The sequence below is a fragment of the Rattus norvegicus genome, chromosome 2 (genome assembly GCF_036323735.1).
Source record: "Rattus norvegicus strain BN/NHsdMcwi chromosome 2, GRCr8, whole genome shotgun sequence".
In the NCBI taxonomy this organism is placed as follows: Eukaryota; Metazoa; Chordata; class Mammalia; order Rodentia; family Muridae; genus Rattus; species Rattus norvegicus.
Window position 1 is genome coordinate 188,507,220 of NC_086020.1, and position 22,117 is coordinate 188,529,336.

General features: G+C 46.2%; 1 protein-coding gene across 1 annotated transcript; it reads left to right on the plus strand.

Annotated features, from left to right (window-relative positions):
- Nucleotides 1-464: 464 nt before the first annotated feature.
- Nucleotides 465-14,771, plus strand: Reg4 (regenerating family member 4). The gene is made up of 6 exons (NM_001004096.2): nt 465-511; nt 2,624-2,795; nt 7,667-7,761; nt 8,990-9,127; nt 10,874-10,979; nt 14,223-14,771. Exons 2-6 carry the CDS (start codon nt 2,729-2,731, stop codon nt 14,288-14,290), a joined length of 474 nt encoding a protein of 157 aa, NP_001004096.1. The 5' UTR covers nt 465-511; nt 2,624-2,728; the 3' UTR covers nt 14,291-14,771.
- The last annotated feature ends 7,346 nt before the right edge of the window (nt 14,772-22,117 follow it).

Sequence of the window (22,117 nt, forward strand, 5' to 3'; positions counted from 1 at the left end):
GGTGGGGATAACATGCGCTTCGGGGACATGGGTTTATGTGGCCATCGGTTGTGACCTAAATTCAAATCTTTTCTGCAAGGATAGAAATCTAGCATCTTTCCGGAGAGGAGAGGATGGTAGAGGTCATCTACAACACAAAGAGATAAAAAGGAGAGGAAAAACAGAACCAAGCGACGGTGAGGACATCGGACAGCAAATGGCAGTTTGCAGACGACAGGATTCTGTGGATTTTAATAACGTGGACATAAAAGAAGATTTTGTTTGCACACAGGGAGGGGTTCTGCTCTTGCTTTGACAAAGCTCAATGTGGGTCCATTCTAAAGTTATCACTCGATAACTTTAGTGCTTTTTTACTATCGATAAGGTTAATTACTGGTAAACAGCACTATTGCTTCATGATTTCAACAGGTCATTACGGCTTCAGGCAAGAAGGTATAAGAGCTGCAGGAATCTCGCCTGGGACCACTCAAGCTGAAGAAGGCAGGGTTCTCGGAGTCTTGGTTCCAATCAGGTAATCTTCCCTGTAGCGCTGACAGAGGGCTTTCTATGAACGCCTGTTAACTCTTTGCTACCTAGTGGGTCAGAAACGACAAGTCCGTCGCTCTGGCTGGGGAGTTTGTGACAGTAATGTTTGATTTAAATTGTTTATTTTTCCAAATTCATCAATATTAATTGTTGTGCAGGTACGCATGCGTGTATGTGTGCGTGCATGCATGCGCCCTTGCGTGCGTGAAGAGTAGACATTAAGGAACAGCTTTGTGGAGTTGGTGTTTGCTTCCCATCTTTACATGGGTCCCAGGGATGGAACTAGGTCACCAGGCTTGCACAGCAAGCCCCCTTTACCCTCTGAACCCTTTGCTCAGCCCTGGGTTGTGTATTTTCTTTCCGCTCTATTGAAAGAGAGTTAGTTGGCTTTGGCCGCCAGTAGTGCTGGGTTCTGTGGTGGCTGTGGAACTGGTCGCTGTGAAACTTAGGGAAGGTTGATGACCTCCTGAGGGCATTTGCCCTCCTGAGCCATCAGTATTTGAGATTTTATTATTTTTTTTAATCATAGAGCATTGTTAAATAAGAACTCAATAAATTTGTCATTTATCATAGTTATTTTTTTAAGACTACTATTGCTTCGAACTTTGATAAGCATGGCTAAGAATGGCAGGCCTGTGAGTGGCTATGCTAACCTTATACCATAGTAGTAGCTTCTGTTCCTCACAGAAATTCCAACGATTGTAAGGAGAGCATGTGTAGGACAAAGGCAGTTTTAAAAACGGAGCATCACTTCTGTAAAGAGGCCGCTAAGAGATCCAACGAGGCCCAGAGCTCAGCACTTGTTGGCAAACGGGCAGGGACTACGTCGAGGAGGCAGAAAGAAGTAGAGCTTTTGGGGGTCCTGTTGGACACCCAAAATTGTAGGGGTACAATTGTCTGTCTCCCCTCAGAATGGAAAAAAACATAAATGAGAGAAAAATATGAACTGAGACACACCATTAGTGACTTCGCTGGGAGGCTTAAATATACAAAAAAACAGCCTCACAAATCATCAAAAAGAAGAGAACCCAACAAATAGAAAAATGTACAAAGCTATAAACTGATAAATCACAAGAGAAATGTTAAAAAGTATATAATTTTTACTTATATAACTTATAAGTAGATAAAAATTATATCGTTTGTGCTCCACTTCATTGGTAGCTTTTAGATAGGGGCAAAAACGTTCTTTTTAAAAACTGAGTCCACAGCACTTTTTGACAAACTTGAGCATCATGGGATAGGAGGGCAATGGTGTTGAGGTCTACCAAAGGAGTGGGCAGCTAAGTCTTCAGAAGACAGCGGGCTTACTCTGCGAATGCAGCAGGACACATGAGTTCATACCAAACGGAAAAGCAACCAGACAAAGAGCTGCTGCTGCGGCTGCAAGAGCGCTCTCTGCGGCCAGTCTGTGTCCGAGAAGTGGCCTGGTACAAGACAGGGTAATCTGGTTTGTGTAAGACAATACCTCAGTACCTAGGATGCTGTCTGCAGGCGCCTGCCCCAAACTGCTTATCTCTGGGAGATGGATCACTTCATATCTCCTGGTCTGTGTTGATGTTTGAATGATTTTTAAGTTTTTTGATAATGAAAAGAGAGACTAGCAAAGCTTCTTTCTTTTTTCTTTAAGTGATATAAACAAGGCTAAGAGTCAGATTTGGTGAACAGCTGGTGTGTGAGCTAATGACGCCCAGTCGTTGTAATGATGCCCACTTTCTAATCTATAACTGTATTTGGGCCATCTGTTTACCTTCAATGTTAAAAAATTATCTCAGTGCTGGAACCACTTCATTTCATTTTCTGGACTTCAGAAGGCCTAGTATCACCTGGGAGGAAATGTGCCCAGGTCGCCCTCTGCTGACGGCCCTGGAGATAGCCAGGAATTCTGGGTAGTTCGGGAACTCTCTGACCACTCAGGACTTCTCCGACTGCTCTGGCATTGGTCTAGAAGGGTTTGCAGGGAAAAGTAAAATCCCATAGTGTCAGTAATCCTTACACTAAACTTAAGATTGAAAACTTTGCTGTAAAACGTTAATCTACCTGAAAATAGTTTGATGTGGTAGCTAAGTTCCAGTATCCTTCTCGTTGGTTCAAATTGCAGGTCTAGGAGAATCCAGGGGGGAAAAAGGAAAAAGAAAAAGCTGGAATAGGCCGCAAGGACCTTGAAATCAAAGCGTCGAAGTATTGTCTCCATCAAAAGAGGAAGATGGCTTCCAAATGCGTGAGGCTACTCCTTCTGCTGAGCTGGGTAGCTGGCCCTGAAGTCCTGAGTGGTAAGTTCAGTCAGTTATTGGAAGGCAGCCACAGGCGGTGAGCACACAGCACACACAGTATGCTGTCCACTCACCCGCTCAGGAATTCCAGGAAAGAATATCAAGATGAAAATGCAAAATCTTGCGACAGTCAGACAAGAGCCAGTCCAAGATGGTTGGAAGCCACACTTAAGTCAAGGATTGCAGAATCAAGTTTTCGAGTTTGTTGTGAGCAGTGGAGAGCCTGTTTAAAGAACCAGACAGGCCTCAGGCTGTCTGTAGCTCATAGCTATAATCACAATGTCCAAACATTTACACACTGTTGTCTTATTTGAGCATATTACAAAGTCCTGTTTACCAGGGACCGGCAGAGCTATTTGCAGAGAAAGTACACGCATAGGCCAATATAAGGACAGGGAGTGTGCCAGCGAGCTATGAAATCTCCACAGAGAAAGCAGGGCGAGGAAAGGTTGAGTGTGCTGAGAAAAATCACCAGAGTATGTGGAATGGGAAGATATGAAATGTGAGGTCCTCTGAGGTAACTGCTCTGCTGAATCTGTGAGTAAAGCGAGGGCAGAGAGTGACAGGCTTGCCAAAAGTCACACTGACGCCCCAGCTCCTAGGCTTGGTCGCCTCCCATAGTAGCCTGTACCCTCACTGGGAGTTAGAGGTAGCAGGACCTTCAAGCAACCAGCTTTGCTTGTTTGAAAATTAGTTCTGTTGAGAGAAGAGGCCAGCAAAAGATCCACTGAGGCCTAAAAGTTCTTGAATGGACTTTGCCAAGAGGATGAATTAATTCAAGGAAGCTTGGAGAGAGGTGGAGACAGGTGGAACTTTTTGGGCATCGGCTGAAGGCTGTGGTCCCCATAGCCTACCCTCCACTTGGCCTTGTATGATACTCACTGCCCCTAACCCCACTCCTGCCCCCAGCCATCAGTTCTCTCTCCACATATGGCTGCTCGGGACCCAGGGGATTCAACCACCGCTCTGCACGCTGCAAGAATGTAGAGAACACTGGGAACTTCCCCCAGTCCCTGCCGCCTTACGGTCATGTCTGTATGCTCCTGGGGGTGGGGGGCTGCCCTGACCTCTGGCTTCCCTGAAGGGCTTGACACTGACCCTGGCTATATTCTGGAGAATGAGATAAGACTCTCCAACCCCTTCCCAGGACTTCACTAATCTCTTTGGGTCTCTCCCCAGGAGGAGAATAGAGCCAAAACATATAGCACAGGCCCTTCCATGGCTCTTTTCCAGACAGATCTTCCTCCCAGCTGTAGAAAACCTTTTTGTTTATTGCTGCATTCCTGAGAATTGTGCCTAAGACAGATCCCATATATTCTTTGCACAAAAGATTATGGAAAAAACTCTAATCTTGTACTTAAAGTAGATGGGGAGAGCTTAGAAATGGTCTTTCTTTCTTTCAACAGAGGCTGATGGCCAAGATCATAGCTCTGTTGTCTGCTCAATGGCTCCTTGCCCTGGCCTGTAGCTGCCTGGGGCTCAGTGAAGAGAAACAGAGAAACATTTAGAGACAATGGAAACTGCATCTGGCTAATATTTTCAGAAATACTCCACTTTGTTATCATAATAATGGTGCGGGTTTCTCATAGCTATAATTCTAGCTGAGTCTGGTATTGCACTGGAATCCTAGCTACTCAGAAGAGTGCAGCATGACTTAGGATTCCTGACTGACCTGCCTGGGCTGCACAGGGTGCAAGGCCAGTCTTGAGAGCTTAAATGGACTCTGTCTCAGGTTTAAAAAAGAAAAGAAAAAAAAGGTAGGGAGGGGACATAGGGCTAACCTGCAGATTACAGTTCTGTGGCAGGGTCTTTCCACCACGAACCAGACCAATTCCCAGTATCACACAAGAAAGCTATAGTTCTAACCAGCTGTCGTTTATTCAACAACTACTATGTGCTGGGCGGCTTGCTAACCACTGTGTTTGCATTAGGTATTCATTATCCCACTAGCTCTCCAAGCAATCCTGTGGGAAAGTGTGTGTCCGTTCAGCATGCAGAGAGGAAGCCAGAGTTGTATGAGGTTAGGAGAGTAGACAGACCACTAGAGGTGGAGAGCCCGAGTGCTAGGACCTGTCCCTTCTTGTCACCATGTGCAGCAATGAGGAGCCGTAACCCCTTTGGTAGAGATGCGGTAGATCCTAGGCTGCTGAGAACGCAGCGGGTCCTCACAGGTCCCACCCGCTCCACTCCTGTCTCGTGGCCTCAGTAGATTTCCCTGTCTGTACCATGAGTACCCATTCCCATCTGTCTGCGACAGTCTGGCTGTTAAGTAGGACAGCCTGAACAGATATGAGTGGCTTGCAGGTTTTCGTTTTTGTTTTTTAAACATAGCTTGAGCATGACTAAGTTGGCCGGAGCCCCAACTCAGAGCCACACTGTCTAGATCGTAGCTTATCTTTTTCTTATTTGCTGTGGGAGTGTGAGACGCAACAACTTCTTTCTGCTTTGTTTCCTCACGGTGGTAATATCAGGGACTACTTAATGGGGCTGGGTGGGTTCTAGAGTATAGTAAACTGTCCAGAGCAGAACCTGGTACCAAGGAATGCTGCAGCCTAAATGTGTGGCTCACTAGGAGGCACAGCAGCGCCTGGCCTCAGTTGGAAGCCTTTCTAATTGTTCCCACCAGGGGGCGCATGACGATAGCTGCAAAAATGCACCGCTAAGGTCAGAAAGAACAATGGAGAAAAGCAGAGGGGAGGAAAGAACTGAGGAGGAGGGGCAAAAGTGGCACACAAAGGCATGGAAAAGGCAAAAGAGACAGGCGAATTGAAAAGGCAGAGCACCATCCCATGGGCTGAGAGCTTGGGTTGAATAAAAAGAAAAAAATGAGTTGAGTGTCAATATCTGACTGTGGTTGTGGACTAGAGGCAGAGCATAACCGCCGCTACCTCATGTTCCTGCTGCCTCGGCCTTCCTGCTACAAACCAAATAAACCCTCTTCTCCCCCAGTTGCGTTTGTCAGGTATCTGTTCACAGCCATGAGAAAAAGATAATAGCTTTCCTTCCATTTCTTAACTCAATGATTATCCTTCACTCACAGATCCAATCACACATGCAATGGATCTAAACCTGTAAGAAGCATTGCGTTGCAAATCAGCTGAGGTTGGTGCCTGAGAGGACGCATCTAGAGAGGGCACCGAGACCCAGCTGAGAAAGCGTCTCGGGTGCTAAGGAGCTGGTGGCAAGGCTCAGTTGGCAGAGGGTGTGCCTAGCATGCATGGCTTTGACCTCCCCCTGCTTTGTAAAACCGAGAAAGAGTCAATGCCTGTAATCTCAGCATGAGGAAGGTGTGAGTAGGAGAGTCTGAAGTTCAAAGTCATCCTCAGCCACTTTGTGAGTTCAAGGCCAGTCTGGGCTGCCTTGTCTCAAAGGGGAATAAAAAGGAAGGGGTTGGAGGGACAGAGAGAGGAAGGAGCTGAGGGGGGAAGGAGAAAGAGAAAGAAGGAGAAGAGAGAAAGAAAATGGAAAGAATGAGAGATATAGAAATGGATGGATGGATAGGTAGATTGATTGATTGATCAATCGATCGATTGAGGAGAAGAGACAGAACCTAAGGAGCAGGAGTCTATCTGAAATCAGGATGAAGGCCCTGGAGATTTACAGCAGCAATGAAACAGAACGGAGAGGACTGCAGTAAACAGTGCCGTGGGAAAGATCAACACTTAAACAGCGCTAGTCTGTGCACCGTGTCACTGTGGAAGTGCTCTGTGCTGGTCTACAGTGTAGCTGTGCAGTCGCATTGTCACAGGGCTCGGGATGCCGGCCTGGTAGCCCCTTGGCCATCAGCTCCTCTTCACTTCTCTTCAACTCTTCTTTATCGGTGTCCGACTTCAGGGGCACAGCATTTATCAGCTGACCAGTAAGACATCAGAACTTCAATTCCTGCCCCCTGCTTCTGCCCATGCCTTTCCTCTAAAATATAAAAATTCCCCTCCCCTCACGATGGATGCACAACCCACCCATGGCCACATTCCAGCTAAGTTGCTATTTTGCCCTCCACTTTCCCAAATGATTCTTTCTACCGATAATGCCCCTGACTCCTACTTTATGTCTCTGTCTACTCAACAAAGCCTGGCTGTGTCGTTCTACCAGTTGCTTGAGTATGTCCACTGCAGTTACACATCCTGATCTAGTGAAATGGCAGCAGCTGATTAGCATTGAGGTCTCAGAGCACACAGGGCCAAAACTCCAATGGCTACGAGACCTCCTTAATTTTTTCTTTGACAGCTGGGCCACAGCAATATTTGGGTTTCTTAACATTCCTGTTGGTTCAGAGTGTTCAGTAGTCCCCGAAAGCTTGATGTCCCCATTCCCAGTAAATAGGCCCCTGGGGAAAAGGTCCTTTGATGAAGGCTGGGAGAAGAGCAATAACAAAGATTTTTTTTATTTTGTATTACCTCTCTCTCTCTCTCTCTCTCTCTCTCTCTCTCTCTCTCTCTCTGTGTGTGTGTGTGTGTGTGTGTCTGTCTGTCTGTCTCTCCCTGTCTCTACCTCTGTCTCTGTCTCTCTGTTTCTCTCTGTCTCTGCCTGTTCCTTTGTGTGTGTATGTTTTGCGACAAATCTCATGTAGCCCAGGCTACCCTAAAACTCACGATGTAGCCAAGGATGGCTTTCAATTCCTGATTCTTTTACTTCATAATCTGAGTTAGGATCACAGACATGAACCATTTTAGGAATCAAACCCAGAGCTTTATGCATGCAAGGCAGGCATTGTTCTGTCAACTTATGTAGATCCTGAGCTCTACACAGCACACATTTTAGCAGCTCAGCGGGGTCCTTCCGAAAGAGACTCTTCCCTTTATTCAAGGTGTTCTTATGGCACTGACAGTTTTTGGCATCACAATCTGTAACTGCCTTTTGTTTCTGTACAGATATCTTGAGACCCAGCTGTGCTTCTGGATGGTTCAACTATAGGTCCCACTGTTATGGGTACTTCCGGAAGCTAAGAAACTGGTCTCATGCTGAGGTAAGAAAGGGGCCAGCTAGAGCCCCAGATCATTTAACTTAAATTTAAGGGTTCTTCCTGGACGTTTAGGAGCAGTCTCATGGTTGAAGAGAAGATCTATGATTATTGATGATGTAAGTACTGTGTTCAGATCTTCAGTAAACTGCAAGGACACAGAGTGAGTAGGGAGTAGCCATGACTCCCAGAAAGCTATAAATACACAGATCAAAGGAGCAGAAAGAGGTAAGGTTCTTGTGCAAAAAATAACAGAATTCCCCTATGAGACTTGCCAGAGAGAGTGATGTGCAAACATCTGAAACAGGTCTCCAGGGTGCCAGATGAAATGCAAAGAAATAGAAAAAGAAAAAAGAGGTGGCCTCATTTGACCCAACCCACATATGCCTGAATTTTATTCTTTCCAGCTATACTAAGACATATCCAAATATCCAGTCCAAGAAAGCGAAGAATTCATATTGGTGTCTCTCTAGCTTGTGGCTGATTAATACAGACAAACAGAATGTGGTATGTCACAATTGTGATTGGTTGATACACAGTGTAGATCCAGGCCTATAGCAGTCTCAAGTCTGTGACTCAAAACCAGGGTGAAGGATCCACCAGGTGACAGCTAATACGTTATCCAGCTGTGCTCTCTGACATCCAGAACTGTGAGAGGACAGGGCCTGGGAGAGTGTGCCTACAATCCTAGCTTTTGGGAGCTGAGGCAGGGTGATTATGAATCCTTTGAGGCCAGCCTTGGCTACATGGGGATGCTTTCTCTCAACAAATAAGAGAAGTGTGAGAGGATGCATGGTTGTGACATCAAAGCAGAAAATGTCATTGCAGCGTAAGCAAAAATGATCTCCTTTTAATTAGGCCAAGAGAAGTAGCAGAGATAATCCAAGGAACAAAATGTCTTGAGTGGGGTCCTGAATAACTAGGGGTGGGGGGACAGAGAGGGCGAGAGGAAAGAGCAAGAACACTAGAGGGAGATCGAGAGACACCAGATTCTGTAATTATGAGGAAATTGTGCTTCAGAGAAATGAAGTGACTTTTGAAGGTCACCACCCTTCGGCCCTAAATTTCCTGCAAGCTGCCTCTTCTGAGAGCCAACATTGTGGCTTTCTGTCTTCTATGGAACAGAAATTCCAGTTTCTGGAGTTGGGGGATAGATATATCCTGCTTGGCACACCAGGGCTCCAAGGAGAGAGCTGTACGCTCACGGCATCATTAATGCGACCTCTCCTTGCAGCTGGAATGCCAGTCATATGGAAACGGATCCCATCTGGCATCTGTGTTGAATCCAAAGGAAGCCAGCGTCATATCAAAGTACATAACTGGCTATCAGAGAAGCCTGCCTGTGTGGATTGGCCTGCATGACCCACAGAAGGTAACCCCAGGTTTGGCTCACAAAGCCTCTTGGGAAACCAGGATGCTAACTTATTCATGAGAAGGTAGCCTCCTGGTCTACAAACAGGACTCGAGGAGTTGCCCCTCAGCCATGCGCCTCCAATGATAAAAGCCAAACTGAAGGTCAGCGATCCCATTCTTGCCCTCAGTGGAAGAAATAATTAAATAGCTCCATTTTGTGAAACTACCCCTGGATCCTTCAGACACAAAATTACCAATTTTCTAAAACCTTTTCAAAAAAGAGAAAGACAGAGGGAAGAGAGAAAGGATACAAGTCAATAATCTAGAAGGTTCAGATTAATTTATGGCCATTAGGTCTTGATTAAAGGGAAACATTTTCAGCTGACCTTTTCCTTAGACTCTGCCATTTTTTCATTGTTCTTAATTCTTTCCTCTGGATCCTTGTTGTCCTCACCATCAGCTCGTGACTATATATACATTACACATACATATGTACATACCTATGTATATACATATATATTCATATGAATATATATGCATATATAGTCAGTTATTTGCTTTAAATGGTGTTTGCTTGACTTTCACTATTTTTACTTTTAAAATATTTTTACATTTTTATTTTCTATGTATGTGTGTGTGCCTGCAAGCATGTATGTGCCTGGTGCCTGAGGAGGCCAGAAGAAGGCATCAGGTGCCCTGGAACTGGGGTAACACAGTTGAGAGCTGCCATGTGTGTGCTGGGAACCAAGCCCAGGGCCCTCAGTAAAGCAAGTACTTCCAACAGCTGAGTTGTCTCTCCAGCCCCTCCTCTTTCTGAGACAGTCTCACTACATAGCTTTGGCTGACCTAGAACTCCCCATACAGAGCAGGCTGGCCTCAAACTCACAGAGATGGTCCTGCTTCTGCCTCCCCAGTGCTAGGGTTAATGGCGTGTGCCAACGCACCTGGCCAGATTTTTCATTTTTATTTATTTCCTTTGATGTCAATCAAAACTCTGCATCTGGAGACAAGCCGTATATTTACATCTATTTCTGTGAGATACTTTTAATTTTTTTTTACATGTGTGACTGTGAGACACAAATGACAAACAAATCTTCTAAAGCCGTACCCCATCTCTAATACTTAAAGACATGAAAACTAAAATGGTATCATTTGACTCAGGTTATCAACATTTTTATTTGTACAATGAATAATATCTTGAAGCTATAGAGAAACTGTCCCGGTGCCTGGTCAGTGAGGCTGTAAGTTTGTACAAGTGGACAGTGCTTGGAAAGTACTTGGCCAGAGAGTATTGGTAACTGCAAAACAGTGACATACTCTGACCTGTTCATTCTGGTTTTAGAATATATTATAAGGAATTGATATTGAGAACACAGAGTGATCCTCAACAAAATTAGACCTAGCAGTGTTTTTCACAGTAATTGGAAATGAGAAAGATACTCGGTAGTCAATAGGAGACTGTTAAGGTGGCCTATAGCACATCCTTATGTTAAGGGAGGGCTTAGAAAGCAACATGGAAGATGGACATATATTTTAAAGAGTGCAGTACTTTTAAGTGCATTGATAACCATATTTCATCAGAAGTAAATATGCTAAAAGATTAGTGATGTTTTCCTCCATCCCTGAATGGAGGAGTAGCTTCCCTGACTTTGGCTCTTCATACATTTCTATACGTTGCCCCTGAGACACCCCATTTCACTGGGCTGAGGGTTGTGGGCAGGCGAGCTGGCTGAGCTGCACAGTCCTCTGTTTTCTGTTGTTGCAGAATGCATCATGGCAGTGGATTGATGGGTCTACAAACCAGTACAGACCCTGGAGCCCCAGGACAAAAAGTGAAGCCAGGCACTGCACTGAGATGAACCCCAAGGATAGTAAGTCCCCTGCACACCTTCCCTCTCTGCAAGCTGCAGCTCCATCCTTTAACCTATTAGGAGCAAATGGGGTGTCCTTGTCCTCCTTCCCAACCCCCCTTCCATCCATCAACACTGCCCTGCAGGACGGTGGCTTCAACACATTCTGTCAACCCTCATTCTTCTGTACCCACTCTGAAGTCTCTGCCGAATCAATGTACCAGAGGAGGAACTTTTTAACAATGGAGGGAGTCATGAGCACACACACTATGACAAAGGCCATCAGAGGCAAAAGTCTGAAGAAGGGAATCTCTTAGGCCAGCAGATCCCAGACTGCTGCTATGAAAGGCAAGTTAGCCAGAACACAGATAAGCCTATGGGTACAAGCTACTAAACAAGGCTGCCCACCCAAGTTAAAGGGAAACTCTGAATACTTAGCACTATCCAAACCCACAACAAGCTGCCCTAGGAAGCGATGAGAAGCCTACCACCAGAGTCAACCAAAAATGTGGGCGCTTGTTTTTCAGTGTAGTAGAAATGTGCTTAGAAGAGAGACTCAGAGCCACAAAGATCACCTGAAGAGCATTCCAAAAGAACAGATTCTAGGGTCTCTCAGACCTATGGAATGAGACACTCCATATCTGCCTTTTAGCCCACCAGCTTTGGGGAAGAGGTTGACCAGATGTTTCCCTCAGTCCCTCTTATCCTCAAAGCTCTCCAGCCCTTTCCTGTCAGCAGAATCCCCCACAGAAGGAGCCTATAGCCAGTCTGTAGAACTGGGAGCCTGGGTCTTTTTAGTCCATTCCTTTCATCTTGTTTCACTTCAGCTCAGAGCAGTCAGAACACAGGCTGCAGACACAAAGCAACCTAAAGATGGGGGCTGAGGAGAATGCGCATGGAAGTGTGCTTGATGTGCAGGCATGAAGACCCGAGTTTGAATCCCAGAACCCTCATAAAGCTGGACAAGGTAGTGTGTGCGCGTGTGCGCGTGTGTGCATGCATGTGTGTGCGTGTGCGTGCGTGTGTGCGTGTGTGTGTGCGTGCGTGTGCGTGTGTGTGCGTGCGTGTGCGTGTGTGTGCGTGCGTGTGCGTGTGTGTGCGTGCGTGTGTGCGCGTGTGTGCGTGTGTGCGTGTGTGAGTGTGTGCGCATGTGTGCGTGTGCGTGTGCGTGCGTGTGTGTACGTGTGTGTGTGCGTGTGTGTGCGTGCATGCATGCGTGTGTGTGCGTGTGCGTGCGTGTGTGAGTGTGTGCGCGTGTGTGCGTGTGCGTGTGTGTGCGTGCGTGCATGCGTGTGTGTGCATGTGCGTGCATGTGTGCGTGTGTGTGTGTATAATCTCAGCACTTCTACAGAACGATGGAAGGTGGAGATGCTCGAAGTCCAGCCACGTACTGAGGGTAGGGGTCAGGGGGAGAACATAAATTTAGGTAATTAAGTAAAAACCCCAGAGAAAGTAAGAAGGCTAGTGAGAAGGTGTTTAAGGCTGGTGACGGGTTTAAAGGGAAATCTTCACAAGCCTCACCAGAGCCATTTTATATATGCAGATGGATTTTACCTGTGTACAGCTGTGCACGACCTCTGCTCTCTTTTGCAGGATCCATTCCTGTTTCCTTTCTTTTTAGGAAGAACTTCCTGGTATTTTGTTCCTTGTGTCCCTTTGTCATCTCTTGGGACTCTCTACACCACAATCTAACTGCTTTGTGACCCACTATTTCACTTTGGGATTTTATATTTGAATAGGTCTGTAATCACAAGGCTTAGAAGGCAGCGGCTAGCCTGGACTACAGAGTGAGTTCAAGGCTAGTTTGGGCAAGGTAATGAGACCCCATTTTATAATAAAAAGTAAGACAAGAGTTGAGAATATAGCTCAGCAGTGGAGCTCTTAGCTAGCACATGTGTGGGCCTGGGTTCAACCTTCAGGGCTGCAAGAAAAAAAAAAAGAATGAAAGAAAGAAGAAAAGTCATACTCAGTCTGGCTTGGGGTCAAGGGCAGGAGCTCCGTCCTGAATGACCTTGAGAAATGCAGCATCTTCATCTGACTGAGCTATCTGACTGGCGCAGACGTCTTCCTTCTCTGTGCCTCAGGGCGAGAGCAGGATGTCTACCACCTCAATATTCTCCCAACACCTTCCTGTACAGGCTGAGCTCACCGCCCAGGTTTGGGGTGCCCTCACCCTCCATTCCCAGCATGTTCCCCCTCTGGTGTTGTGAGAGGAAGGTGAGCAGTAAGAGATTAGAATGATACCCACCGATGAGAAAACTGTTCTTGGTCACCTGAAGCTGCTCTTCCAGACCTTTTTGGGGTCCAGTGAACGTACCAAAGGTCCCTATACAGCAACTTGTCAGGTCAGGTCAGCCTAAGTTCCAGATCAATCTTATGGAGACATTTTCTCAGTTGAGGCCCCCTCTTCTCTTATGACTCTGGCACAACCTTCCTAATGCTGTGATCCTCACATTGTGGCGACCCTCCTACCATAAAATTATTTTGTTGCTACTTCATAACTAATTTTGCTACTGTTATGAATCGTCATGTGAATGTCTGTATTTTCTGATGGTCTTAGGTGACCCCTGTGAAAGGGTCATTCAAAACTCACAGGTTGAGAACTGCTTCCACTTGTATAGTTGATATAAAATGAGTTGGTACAGCAGTTACCCAGCACCCACATCAGGCAGTTCACAACCTCCTGTAACTCCAGCTCCAGGCACTTGATGCCCTCTTCTGGCCTACAGAGGCACCCACACACATGTGCACACACATGTGCACGCACACACACACACACACACACACACACACATAAAAATAAGACATGTCTTAAAAAGCTTGTGTTAGTTAGGGATCCCCAGAGAACAAGAAATGGGGGAAGGAGAGAGATGGGGAGGGTGTGCTAGAGACTATTGCAAGAGTTGATGTGGAGAGATCGAGTCCAAAGCAATCAGAGGCAGCATTTTCTGGCTCAAGAGACTCTTTCTCTTAAGGCCTTTGTCATATTAGACACCCACATGATGTAGAGCGGCCTGCTTTACTCAATGTCTGTTGAGTTGAGTGTCAGCAATAGCTACAAAATACCTGCCGAGCAACATCTAGACAGGTAGGCAGCTAGCAACTGCTGGACATCTGGATTAAACAATATCATATCCTGCCCATGTTGACATGAAATAATCACCCTTGGCCCTTGTCCAGGACTTCAATAAAAACCACACGGATAATTCTGGTAAACTCAGTGCTGAACTAGCTTGGTTTAAATGTCTGTTTCTTTTCTTGCAGAATTTTTAACTTGGAACAAAAATGGATGCACCAAGCGCCAACACTTCCTGTGCAAGTACAGGCCATAGAGCAAAAATCAGGCATCTACCAGCTTCGTACAAGCTCTTTCCACTTCCCTCTCACCTGGTGGCTGATCTAATCATTATCCCAGAGAGTAAACACAGCAGCAAACATTGATGAAGCCTCCAGTGCACTGACTATCAAGCCCGGCTTAGCATGGTGGGACAGTGGCTTCTGGTCTCAGAGTTTAGCATGATGGGACAGTGGCTTCCCGTCTCAGAGAATAGCATGGTGAAGCAGTAGCTTCTGCTCTAAGAGATTAGCATGGTAGGGCAGTAGCTTTCTGTCTTGGAGTTCAGCATGGTGGGACAACAGCTTCTGGTCTCTGAGCTTAGAATGGTGGGACAGTGGCTTCTGGTCTCAGTGTTCACTCTATAATCCTTTCTGGTACTTCTCTTCCCTCTCATTGTCTCAAAGAATGCTAGAAATGTGTTTTCTTGACCACTGTGTCTCTGTCAAACCAGTAAAGTTTTGGAGCCAAGAAACAGCCATAAGTGAGCTTCTGTCCCCTTCAGCCTCTGTAACCTCTGACCTCCCTCTGTCATCCACACATGTCCCCTGACTTCTTGCTGTTCCTCTGTTTGCCATGGGATGTTCATCAATCAAGTCCCTGCCTGTCTAAAATGGATCCCTGCCTCCTGTATCCCCCACAGCACTTGGTTTGAGCAGAAGAGATAATGGTGTGCCTCCAGGCTCAGAGCAAGGTTGAGTGAGTGGATGACGTTTAATTATGAGTTCTTCTGGGCCTATGGGGGGAATTGATAGTCACAAACGGTACAGCAGACTGACCTGAAGAACTTGTGGCTTGCCTCTTCTCTGCCATTAACAAACTCTGTGGCCTTGCTCAGTTTTCTGTGCCAAGAGTTTGGGATCCCTTATAGCGTGTTTGCTCCAACAAGGAGGCAATCAAACCATAAAACATGTGCACCTCCATTCCCCAGGTGGCAGTAGGAGAAGTAAATAGGACTTGCTGGCCATTAAGAAGGGTTACTTTGGTGTGAACATGACCATGTCTGTCAGAAGGGAAAGTGCCTAAAAAGAAAGTCTTTGGGGCCTGGCCACACAGTCAGAATAGGTGGATGGACATGTGCTTTATGGCCAAGCAGTGAACACAGTTTGCTGCCATGGTCTGAGGATGCTCTTTTATACCCAGAGCCATCTTTGGGCTGGCTGAAGGGAAACTGAAGGAAGGCTTAGGGAGGAAAGGGCTAATGGATGGAACCCTTCTTTCTGTTCTCAAAGAGGAAAACATCAGTAACCATGTATTGCTCCTCTGAGGCCTGTCAACCACTAAATAAGCTGTAGTGGTGAGATTTCAGAGGAGGTCACAGGCAGATACAGAAGGTCATTTTCACTGAAATGCCAATCACCCACTCCAAAGAGGGATCTGGACGGATCACTGCCGGGAAGTAAAAGCAGGAGATTCCCGGGTAGAGATGATAGTTAAATTGAGAGTGAAGGCTGATGGCAGTCACACAGAGCCTAAGCGGCAGACCCTGCATCATCGCAGTGAGAAGTAGACTGTAAAGAAGTCACAGACACTAAGAGAAGCCCTATTGTTTCTGGAAAAGAACCAGGGCCCACTTTCCCTCCTAATTCATTTATTTCTCCATGACTGCAAAAGAAAAAGGAAAAAAAATCCAGACAGTAACTGGTAAAACTATATTCTATAAACACATGAAAAGCTCTTAAAATGGGTTTGAATTAGTTCAGTGAGGGGAACCACCGCCAATTTGGGGCAGTGTTTGTGAATGACAGCAAAGCACCCGCCCTGAAATTGCTGCAGTACTAGGAACCGGCATGCCCTCGGGTGCACGTGACGGACATTCTTCTGCATAGACAAATGGCTCTCGTTGGTTAGAAGGGAGGCTGGTCCACAGTTGACTCTAGAGCTGGACTGATCTGCCCTTATGCATACAAAATTTCAGTAATTCTTAGGAAGTCACGTAGGTATGCCGTCCCACAAATCTCTAGGAATACATGCTGGGAACCAAGAACCAGGCTGTCATCTTTTCTCAGGGATTTGGGGATTGAATTCAGATCTGTGAAAAAGTGAGGAATGGGGTCTGGTTACTATGGAAGTCCCATGCATGAGCTGTCATAACTGCTCAAATACTGTGGCAAGTTCTAATCTAACTGCCTCTAAAGAGTGTGGGAAGACAGAGGCAGGAGAAATCTTGGTCTTCAGAGAGCTCTGTGCACGAGCCTAGCTCCTAGAGATGGTCTAGACACAAGACGATGAAGGAAACGCTGCGTGCTAGCATTCTGTTGTGTGACAAAAACTACCCGAGAAAACCAAGTTGAAATGCGGAAAGATGTGATTTGGTTCATGGCTTTGGTCTATGGTCACATGGTCCCTTGTGTGGGCCCGTCACAAGGCAGAACATCATGTCAAGAGCATGTGGCAAAGCGAAGCTGCTTAACTCGTATGGCTGGAAAGGGCTTGCTTTTCCTAAAAAGCTGGAGACCCAGCTGCTCTGTTCTATGGTTTGGATATGAAATATCTCATCGAAGGCTCATGTGTTAAATGAGCTGGTAGATTTAATATCCAAGATATTATGAATGGCAAATCCCTTGATATTTGACAGCAATACAGGGAAGTGAGAGTTAGCTGGAAGTAGGTCCCTGGAGAAATGCCTTTGTAAGTCTTGACCCTCGTCCCCACCCTCTGCTTCCAGCCACCATGATGTGAGTAATCTGCTTCTCTGTCTATCACTTTCCACCATGATGGAGATCCACCACTTACTACAGCTCAGAATCAAAGAACCAGACAACCTCACACTGAAACCTCTGCTCCAGGGAGCTGTCAGACGGGGTACTTTTAAGATGATTTCTTCCCAGTATTTGTCACAGTGATTTGAACAACAACAAAAAAACCCAACTGCTAACATACTATGAATCCATAAATGGACTGATTAATTTATGAAGTCAGAGCCCTCATGATCCACAGCCCATAGGCCCCATTTCAGAACACTAGGGCCTAAGGCTTCAAAACTCGTGTTTGTGGATATGATTTAATCATAACAGATACATGCTGAACATTCATTCGGAAACATCAATGTGCACCTAGTCACTGAGTTACTATGTACAAAAGAGTTTAAGTAAAGAGCTTGAGGTCTCTCCCAGAAGCCATGTGTAGCCAGGTGAAGTGTAGATGAGTATCAGTGTGGCCTCAAGTTTGGCGACTTGTGCTTTCTGAGTCCTAAGAAGTCTAACTTCAAATCTCCCAAAGAAAAAGTGAGAGAGCAGCCGACCAATCGTTTTCTCTGTCATCAAACCCATTATGATTACTAACATAAGTTCCTTGAAAAAGGGGCTTCAGATTTTTTTATGTTTTTAACTTTTTATTATTTGTTTAATATCATACACCCCAGTTCCACTCATCTCCCTGTCCCTTCATATCCACCCTCTGACCTTGAAACCTCCCTGCAAAAAGAAAATAAAGAACAAAAGTTTAAAAACAACAACAAAACAGAGTATAGAAAACATCTTGTCCTGGAAGTTGTAGTGTGGCAGTGTGTCCCACAGTAAACCTTTTGTCCACACATCTTTACTTGCAAACATTCACCACAATGCATCATTGGCCTGATTCAAGCTCTGGCTTCTGCCACACCATCAACTTGGGACTTACTGGGAGTCCTCCTGGTTATCCTTTTTATTGCCCTGTGTCATGGAGATCCTGCAGCTTTGGATTTGCAGGCCCTTCATATGCTCCAGCAACTCCTGTATGAATCGCTATGGTTGGGACAAACCAACTCAAAGGCCTGGATCCGGGCCTGGGTGGCAGCTGAGCTAGTCAGCCCGCCAGCTCCCCAGCACTGCCCAGGCTGGCTCACACAATACTGTAGCTGGCAGGGAGCAGGATCAACTCCTCTGTTCTCACACCTTTGGGGCAGCTCCCCTGCACCCACACTCATAGAGCCAGCTCTACTGTGCTGCCCAGCTGAGGTGCAAGGACCACTCTCCTGACTGCTGCAGTTGGTGAGGGGCAGGGCCAGCTCTCAGGCTCTCACCACCCCAGGGCCATCTCTCTCTGCCGCAGGTGGCAAGGGGCAAAGCAGGGGGAGAGCATCACCCCTGCTCACCTCAGAGTAGTAGTGGGGCCAGCTTTCCCACGCTCATGACCTTGGGCAGACTCACCCCCAACCCCTAACACACGCAAACCAGGGCCAGCTCTACTGTGCTGCCCAGGCAAGGTGTAGGACCTGCTCTCTAGAGTTTAGCTGCCAATGAGGGGCAGGGCCAGCTTTTCACAGATATCTTCTTGGATATCTTCATGGTTCCAGGAGACTGCCTGGAAGTCTGCATGGTCTTTAGTGGTAATAGGAGCCTCAGGCATCAACACAGACCGTCTGCGTGGCCGTGGACCCTGACAGGATCTTCAACAGCAGCATGGGCTGCTATTTCACCATGGCCTCAGATGGCAGGGCAGGCTACTCACATCAAGCTATTCCACCCCATCCCTCACATCTCCACAGTTCCACCTCTCCATAATGCTCAAATTGTTCTGCTTCTCTTTCTCGCCTATCTGTCCACCACACACTTGTACAGTGCAGTGACTTCCATTGTGGGTAGTCCATGCAGCAGGCAGGCCTCTAGCTGTCCTGTACTTGCCTGCGCTGTATGTCGCGGTGATAGGCAGACCTCTGTGTGTCCTCTGCCTGTCTAAGCTGTGTGGCAGGGAGGCAGACCGGCCTCGAGGTCTTTGTTTGTTTGTTTGTTGTTTGTTTTGTTTGAAGTGATCTGTATATGTATGTATCTGTGCACAGGTAGCTGCAGATACTTGCAAAATCCAGAAGAAGGTGTCAGATCCTGTGGAGCAAGAGTTAAAGGCAGCCTGACTTGGGTGTTGGGAGGCAGACTTGAGCCCTCTGCAAGAGCACTATGCTCTCTCAACTACCAAGCCATCTTCCCAACACCCCATAGGACACTTTCATTTGTTGTTGAGATCTCCGGTGAGGTGACTCCCTTCCCCAGGAGACTTTCTGGTGCCACTAGCCTTTTGCTCCTAGCTTCTAGAGCACCTGGCCTCTGCCTAAGTCTCATTGCCATTTTAACTATTTGTTAACTCAATGTATGCTTGTCTGCCAGACTTCAATTCTTTACCGGATGAGACCCTTGAACTAACGCTTCAAGGTCTAGTTCAACGTGGATAAGTGAAGTGATTCAATGCAAGGCAATTAGGACTTTGGCATTCGAATTCATTTCTTTCAACTAAGTATGAGCCAAACAAAGTAGGTCTGCTGACCTTTGTCCATGGGGACGAGCCGATAACCCTAGAATGAACAACTCACTCTTTTGTTCAACTTGTATCTGGATCATATAGTTCCCTAAGTCAGGGTCAGCCTCTGAGGTCACTGGGACTGCTTCAAAAACAATAACAGTGAAAATAAAAATAGAAGAATGTGCACTATAGCCACACCCGTGTGTCCGGCTGGAGGGCAGACCAGGCTGTTTGCAGTCAGGGGACAGACAAATATAGATGTGTAAACAGGCCTCAAAAGTAGAGTTTATGACCAAGATCAATATCCCATCCTGCAGCCAGAGGGCCCCATGAAGGCAGCTGGAAAGGTAGATTTAGGAACAAAGTTCACACAAAGAGGAATCTGCAGGCAGAAGCGAAACTTGTGAGTGGATTAGAATTAGAGCCTCTTTAGGTTCTGGAATACATCATTACAGAATAGCAAATATCCTGCTGACTGACTGCTCCATGTTGCTATTTTTAAATGTTACATTGTATTTATTTGTTTTGTAAGTGTATCCATGGGTATGTAGGTGTGGAGGCCAGGGTCAATGTCGGAGACCATTTTCAATCACCTTCTTTTCTGATGCAGGGTCTCCGCTGAGCAAATTTAGTTAGAAAGTCTGACCAAAAAGCTTTAGCAATTCGCCTGCTTCGTTCTGCCTCCTCCCTGCTGGGACTACTGACACACAAGGCCAGGCCTGGGATCTGAACTCAGGTCCTAATGTTTGAGTAGCAAGTACTCTGTCAATCCAACCACCTCCCTGTCTGTTAGGTCCAGAACTCCAAACCTCTAAGTATCACTGAAACAGAAGGATTACTGATAGATACAGGATTATATTCAGCATCCCTCAGGAACCTGTGGAACCGGTTTCTGCCTGCCTGGAAGAGCCACTTCCCTCATCTTCCCCTACCTCTGACAAATGGAGCATCTGCTCCCCACTAGCACATACTCAAAACCCCATGTAGCTCCCAAACTTTGATGGCTAGCACATCTGCCTCCCGGAAGCTTCCTGCTCTCTTTATAGCTGGCAGGGCTCTCCCCTGCCTTTTTGCTACCTTCCATGCCCCTGAGAGGCAGCCACGGCAGCTTTGGACACCCCCAAATGCCTCTGGCCATTCTCTACCACAGAGAGATAGCCCTGCAGAAGTCTCATATCTCCAATAAACTGTCTTCCCACTCATGGAGCGTTCTAGTTTGTTGGTTTCACTGTCCACGCACACACACTATCTTGAGTTTAGAAGTAAACAATGTCTAACTGGTCTAGAGTTGGGTAACCCAGAAAGGTGTGATACAGACATAGCCTACATTTTCATTGAGGTGTACTTTAGCCATTAAAATTGAGTTCTCACACACGTATGAGTAGGTGTTACAATAATAAAAGGTATTGGCATATATATGATAGCTGTGTGTAGTGGTGCACACTTTTTTGTCCCAGCACTAAGGAGATCTCTAGGAATTTGAACCTGTCTGATCTGCATTGCAAGTTCCAGGCAAGCCAGAGCAACAATTCGAGACCCTGTCTCAAAAAGCAAAAGCAAACAAAAGAATGATTAAATAAATAAATAGCAAGTAAACACCCAAGAAGAATTTCTTAAGTGAACAAGGAGGGAAAACAAAAAATAATTCCTTACTCAGTGAAATGCATTGTGGACGCATGGTGTCCACTCTGTGCTCTGCTACCCAAACCAAGAATGCAAAATCAACTTTCATTCTCCTGTTGTAATTGTTGTCTGGGGCTCACTGCCTCATTCTGCTAACGTAGGCCTACTCCTGGAAGCTCCTAGCATCCATACAACCTTAGCTAGGCCTAGAATGTTTCAGCCTCTGATACTCACTGTTGAGTAAGCTCACCCCTTCCTAGCTCTGAACTCTGGCTGGCTGATTCAACTCAGTTGTTTTGGCTCAAACTCCTCTCCAAGCTGAATGATCCAACCTGGCTTTTCTCTAGGCCTCTCCTGAATTGCTCTGCTTGGTTTCCAACTAACTCTGGCAATTTGTTCTAATGTTCTGTCTCCTATTCAGTCTCTGGTCATTCTGTCTTCACCTGTGTCTCTTTAACCTATCTCTATAAAACTGTCGCCTGCCTGCCTGCCTGCCTTCCTTCCTTCCTTCCTTCCTTCCTTCCTTCCTTCCTTCCTTCCTTCCTTCCCTCCCTGCTCTGCTCCCCCCACCCCCGTAGCCTCTTTCCTCTTTCTTCTCATGAGAGTTGGGTATATCCTATTACATCAAATCGTTCTCTGATTTGTCGCTTTGTCTGTCCCTCAATTAGACATCACTTTTATTATTTTGTCTCTCTTTTTTTTTTTCGGAGCTGAGGACCGAAACCCAGGGCCTTGTGCGTGCTAGGCAAGTGCTCTACCACTGAGCTAAATCCCCAATCCCTAGACATCACTTTTAAATATGGTTGCTTCCTTCTACAAACTAATTTTAACTTCATTGTTTGGGATTGAAGTGTGTACTAAGGTCTGTATTCCAACCAGAGAGATTAAAGGTGTGTGCTAAGGCTAAACCACACCACAACTAGAAACAGCTTTTTATCAGCAAATAAAACAATCTCAGAGTTTACAGTATGATCAAATATCTGGCAAT

Coding starts and splice junctions, on each gene's coding strand:
- Reg4 (NM_001004096.2), top strand. CDS start 2,729: ATGGCTTCCAAATGCGTGAGGCTACTCCTTCTGCTGAGCTGGGTAGCT. Junction 2,796..7,666: donor TGGCCCTGAAGTCCTGAGTG/GTAAGTTCAGTC, acceptor GTTTCTGTACAG/ATATCTTGAGACCCAGCTGT. Junction 9,128..10,873: donor GCCTGCATGACCCACAGAAG/GTAACCCCAGGT, acceptor CTGTTGTTGCAG/AATGCATCATGGCAGTGGAT.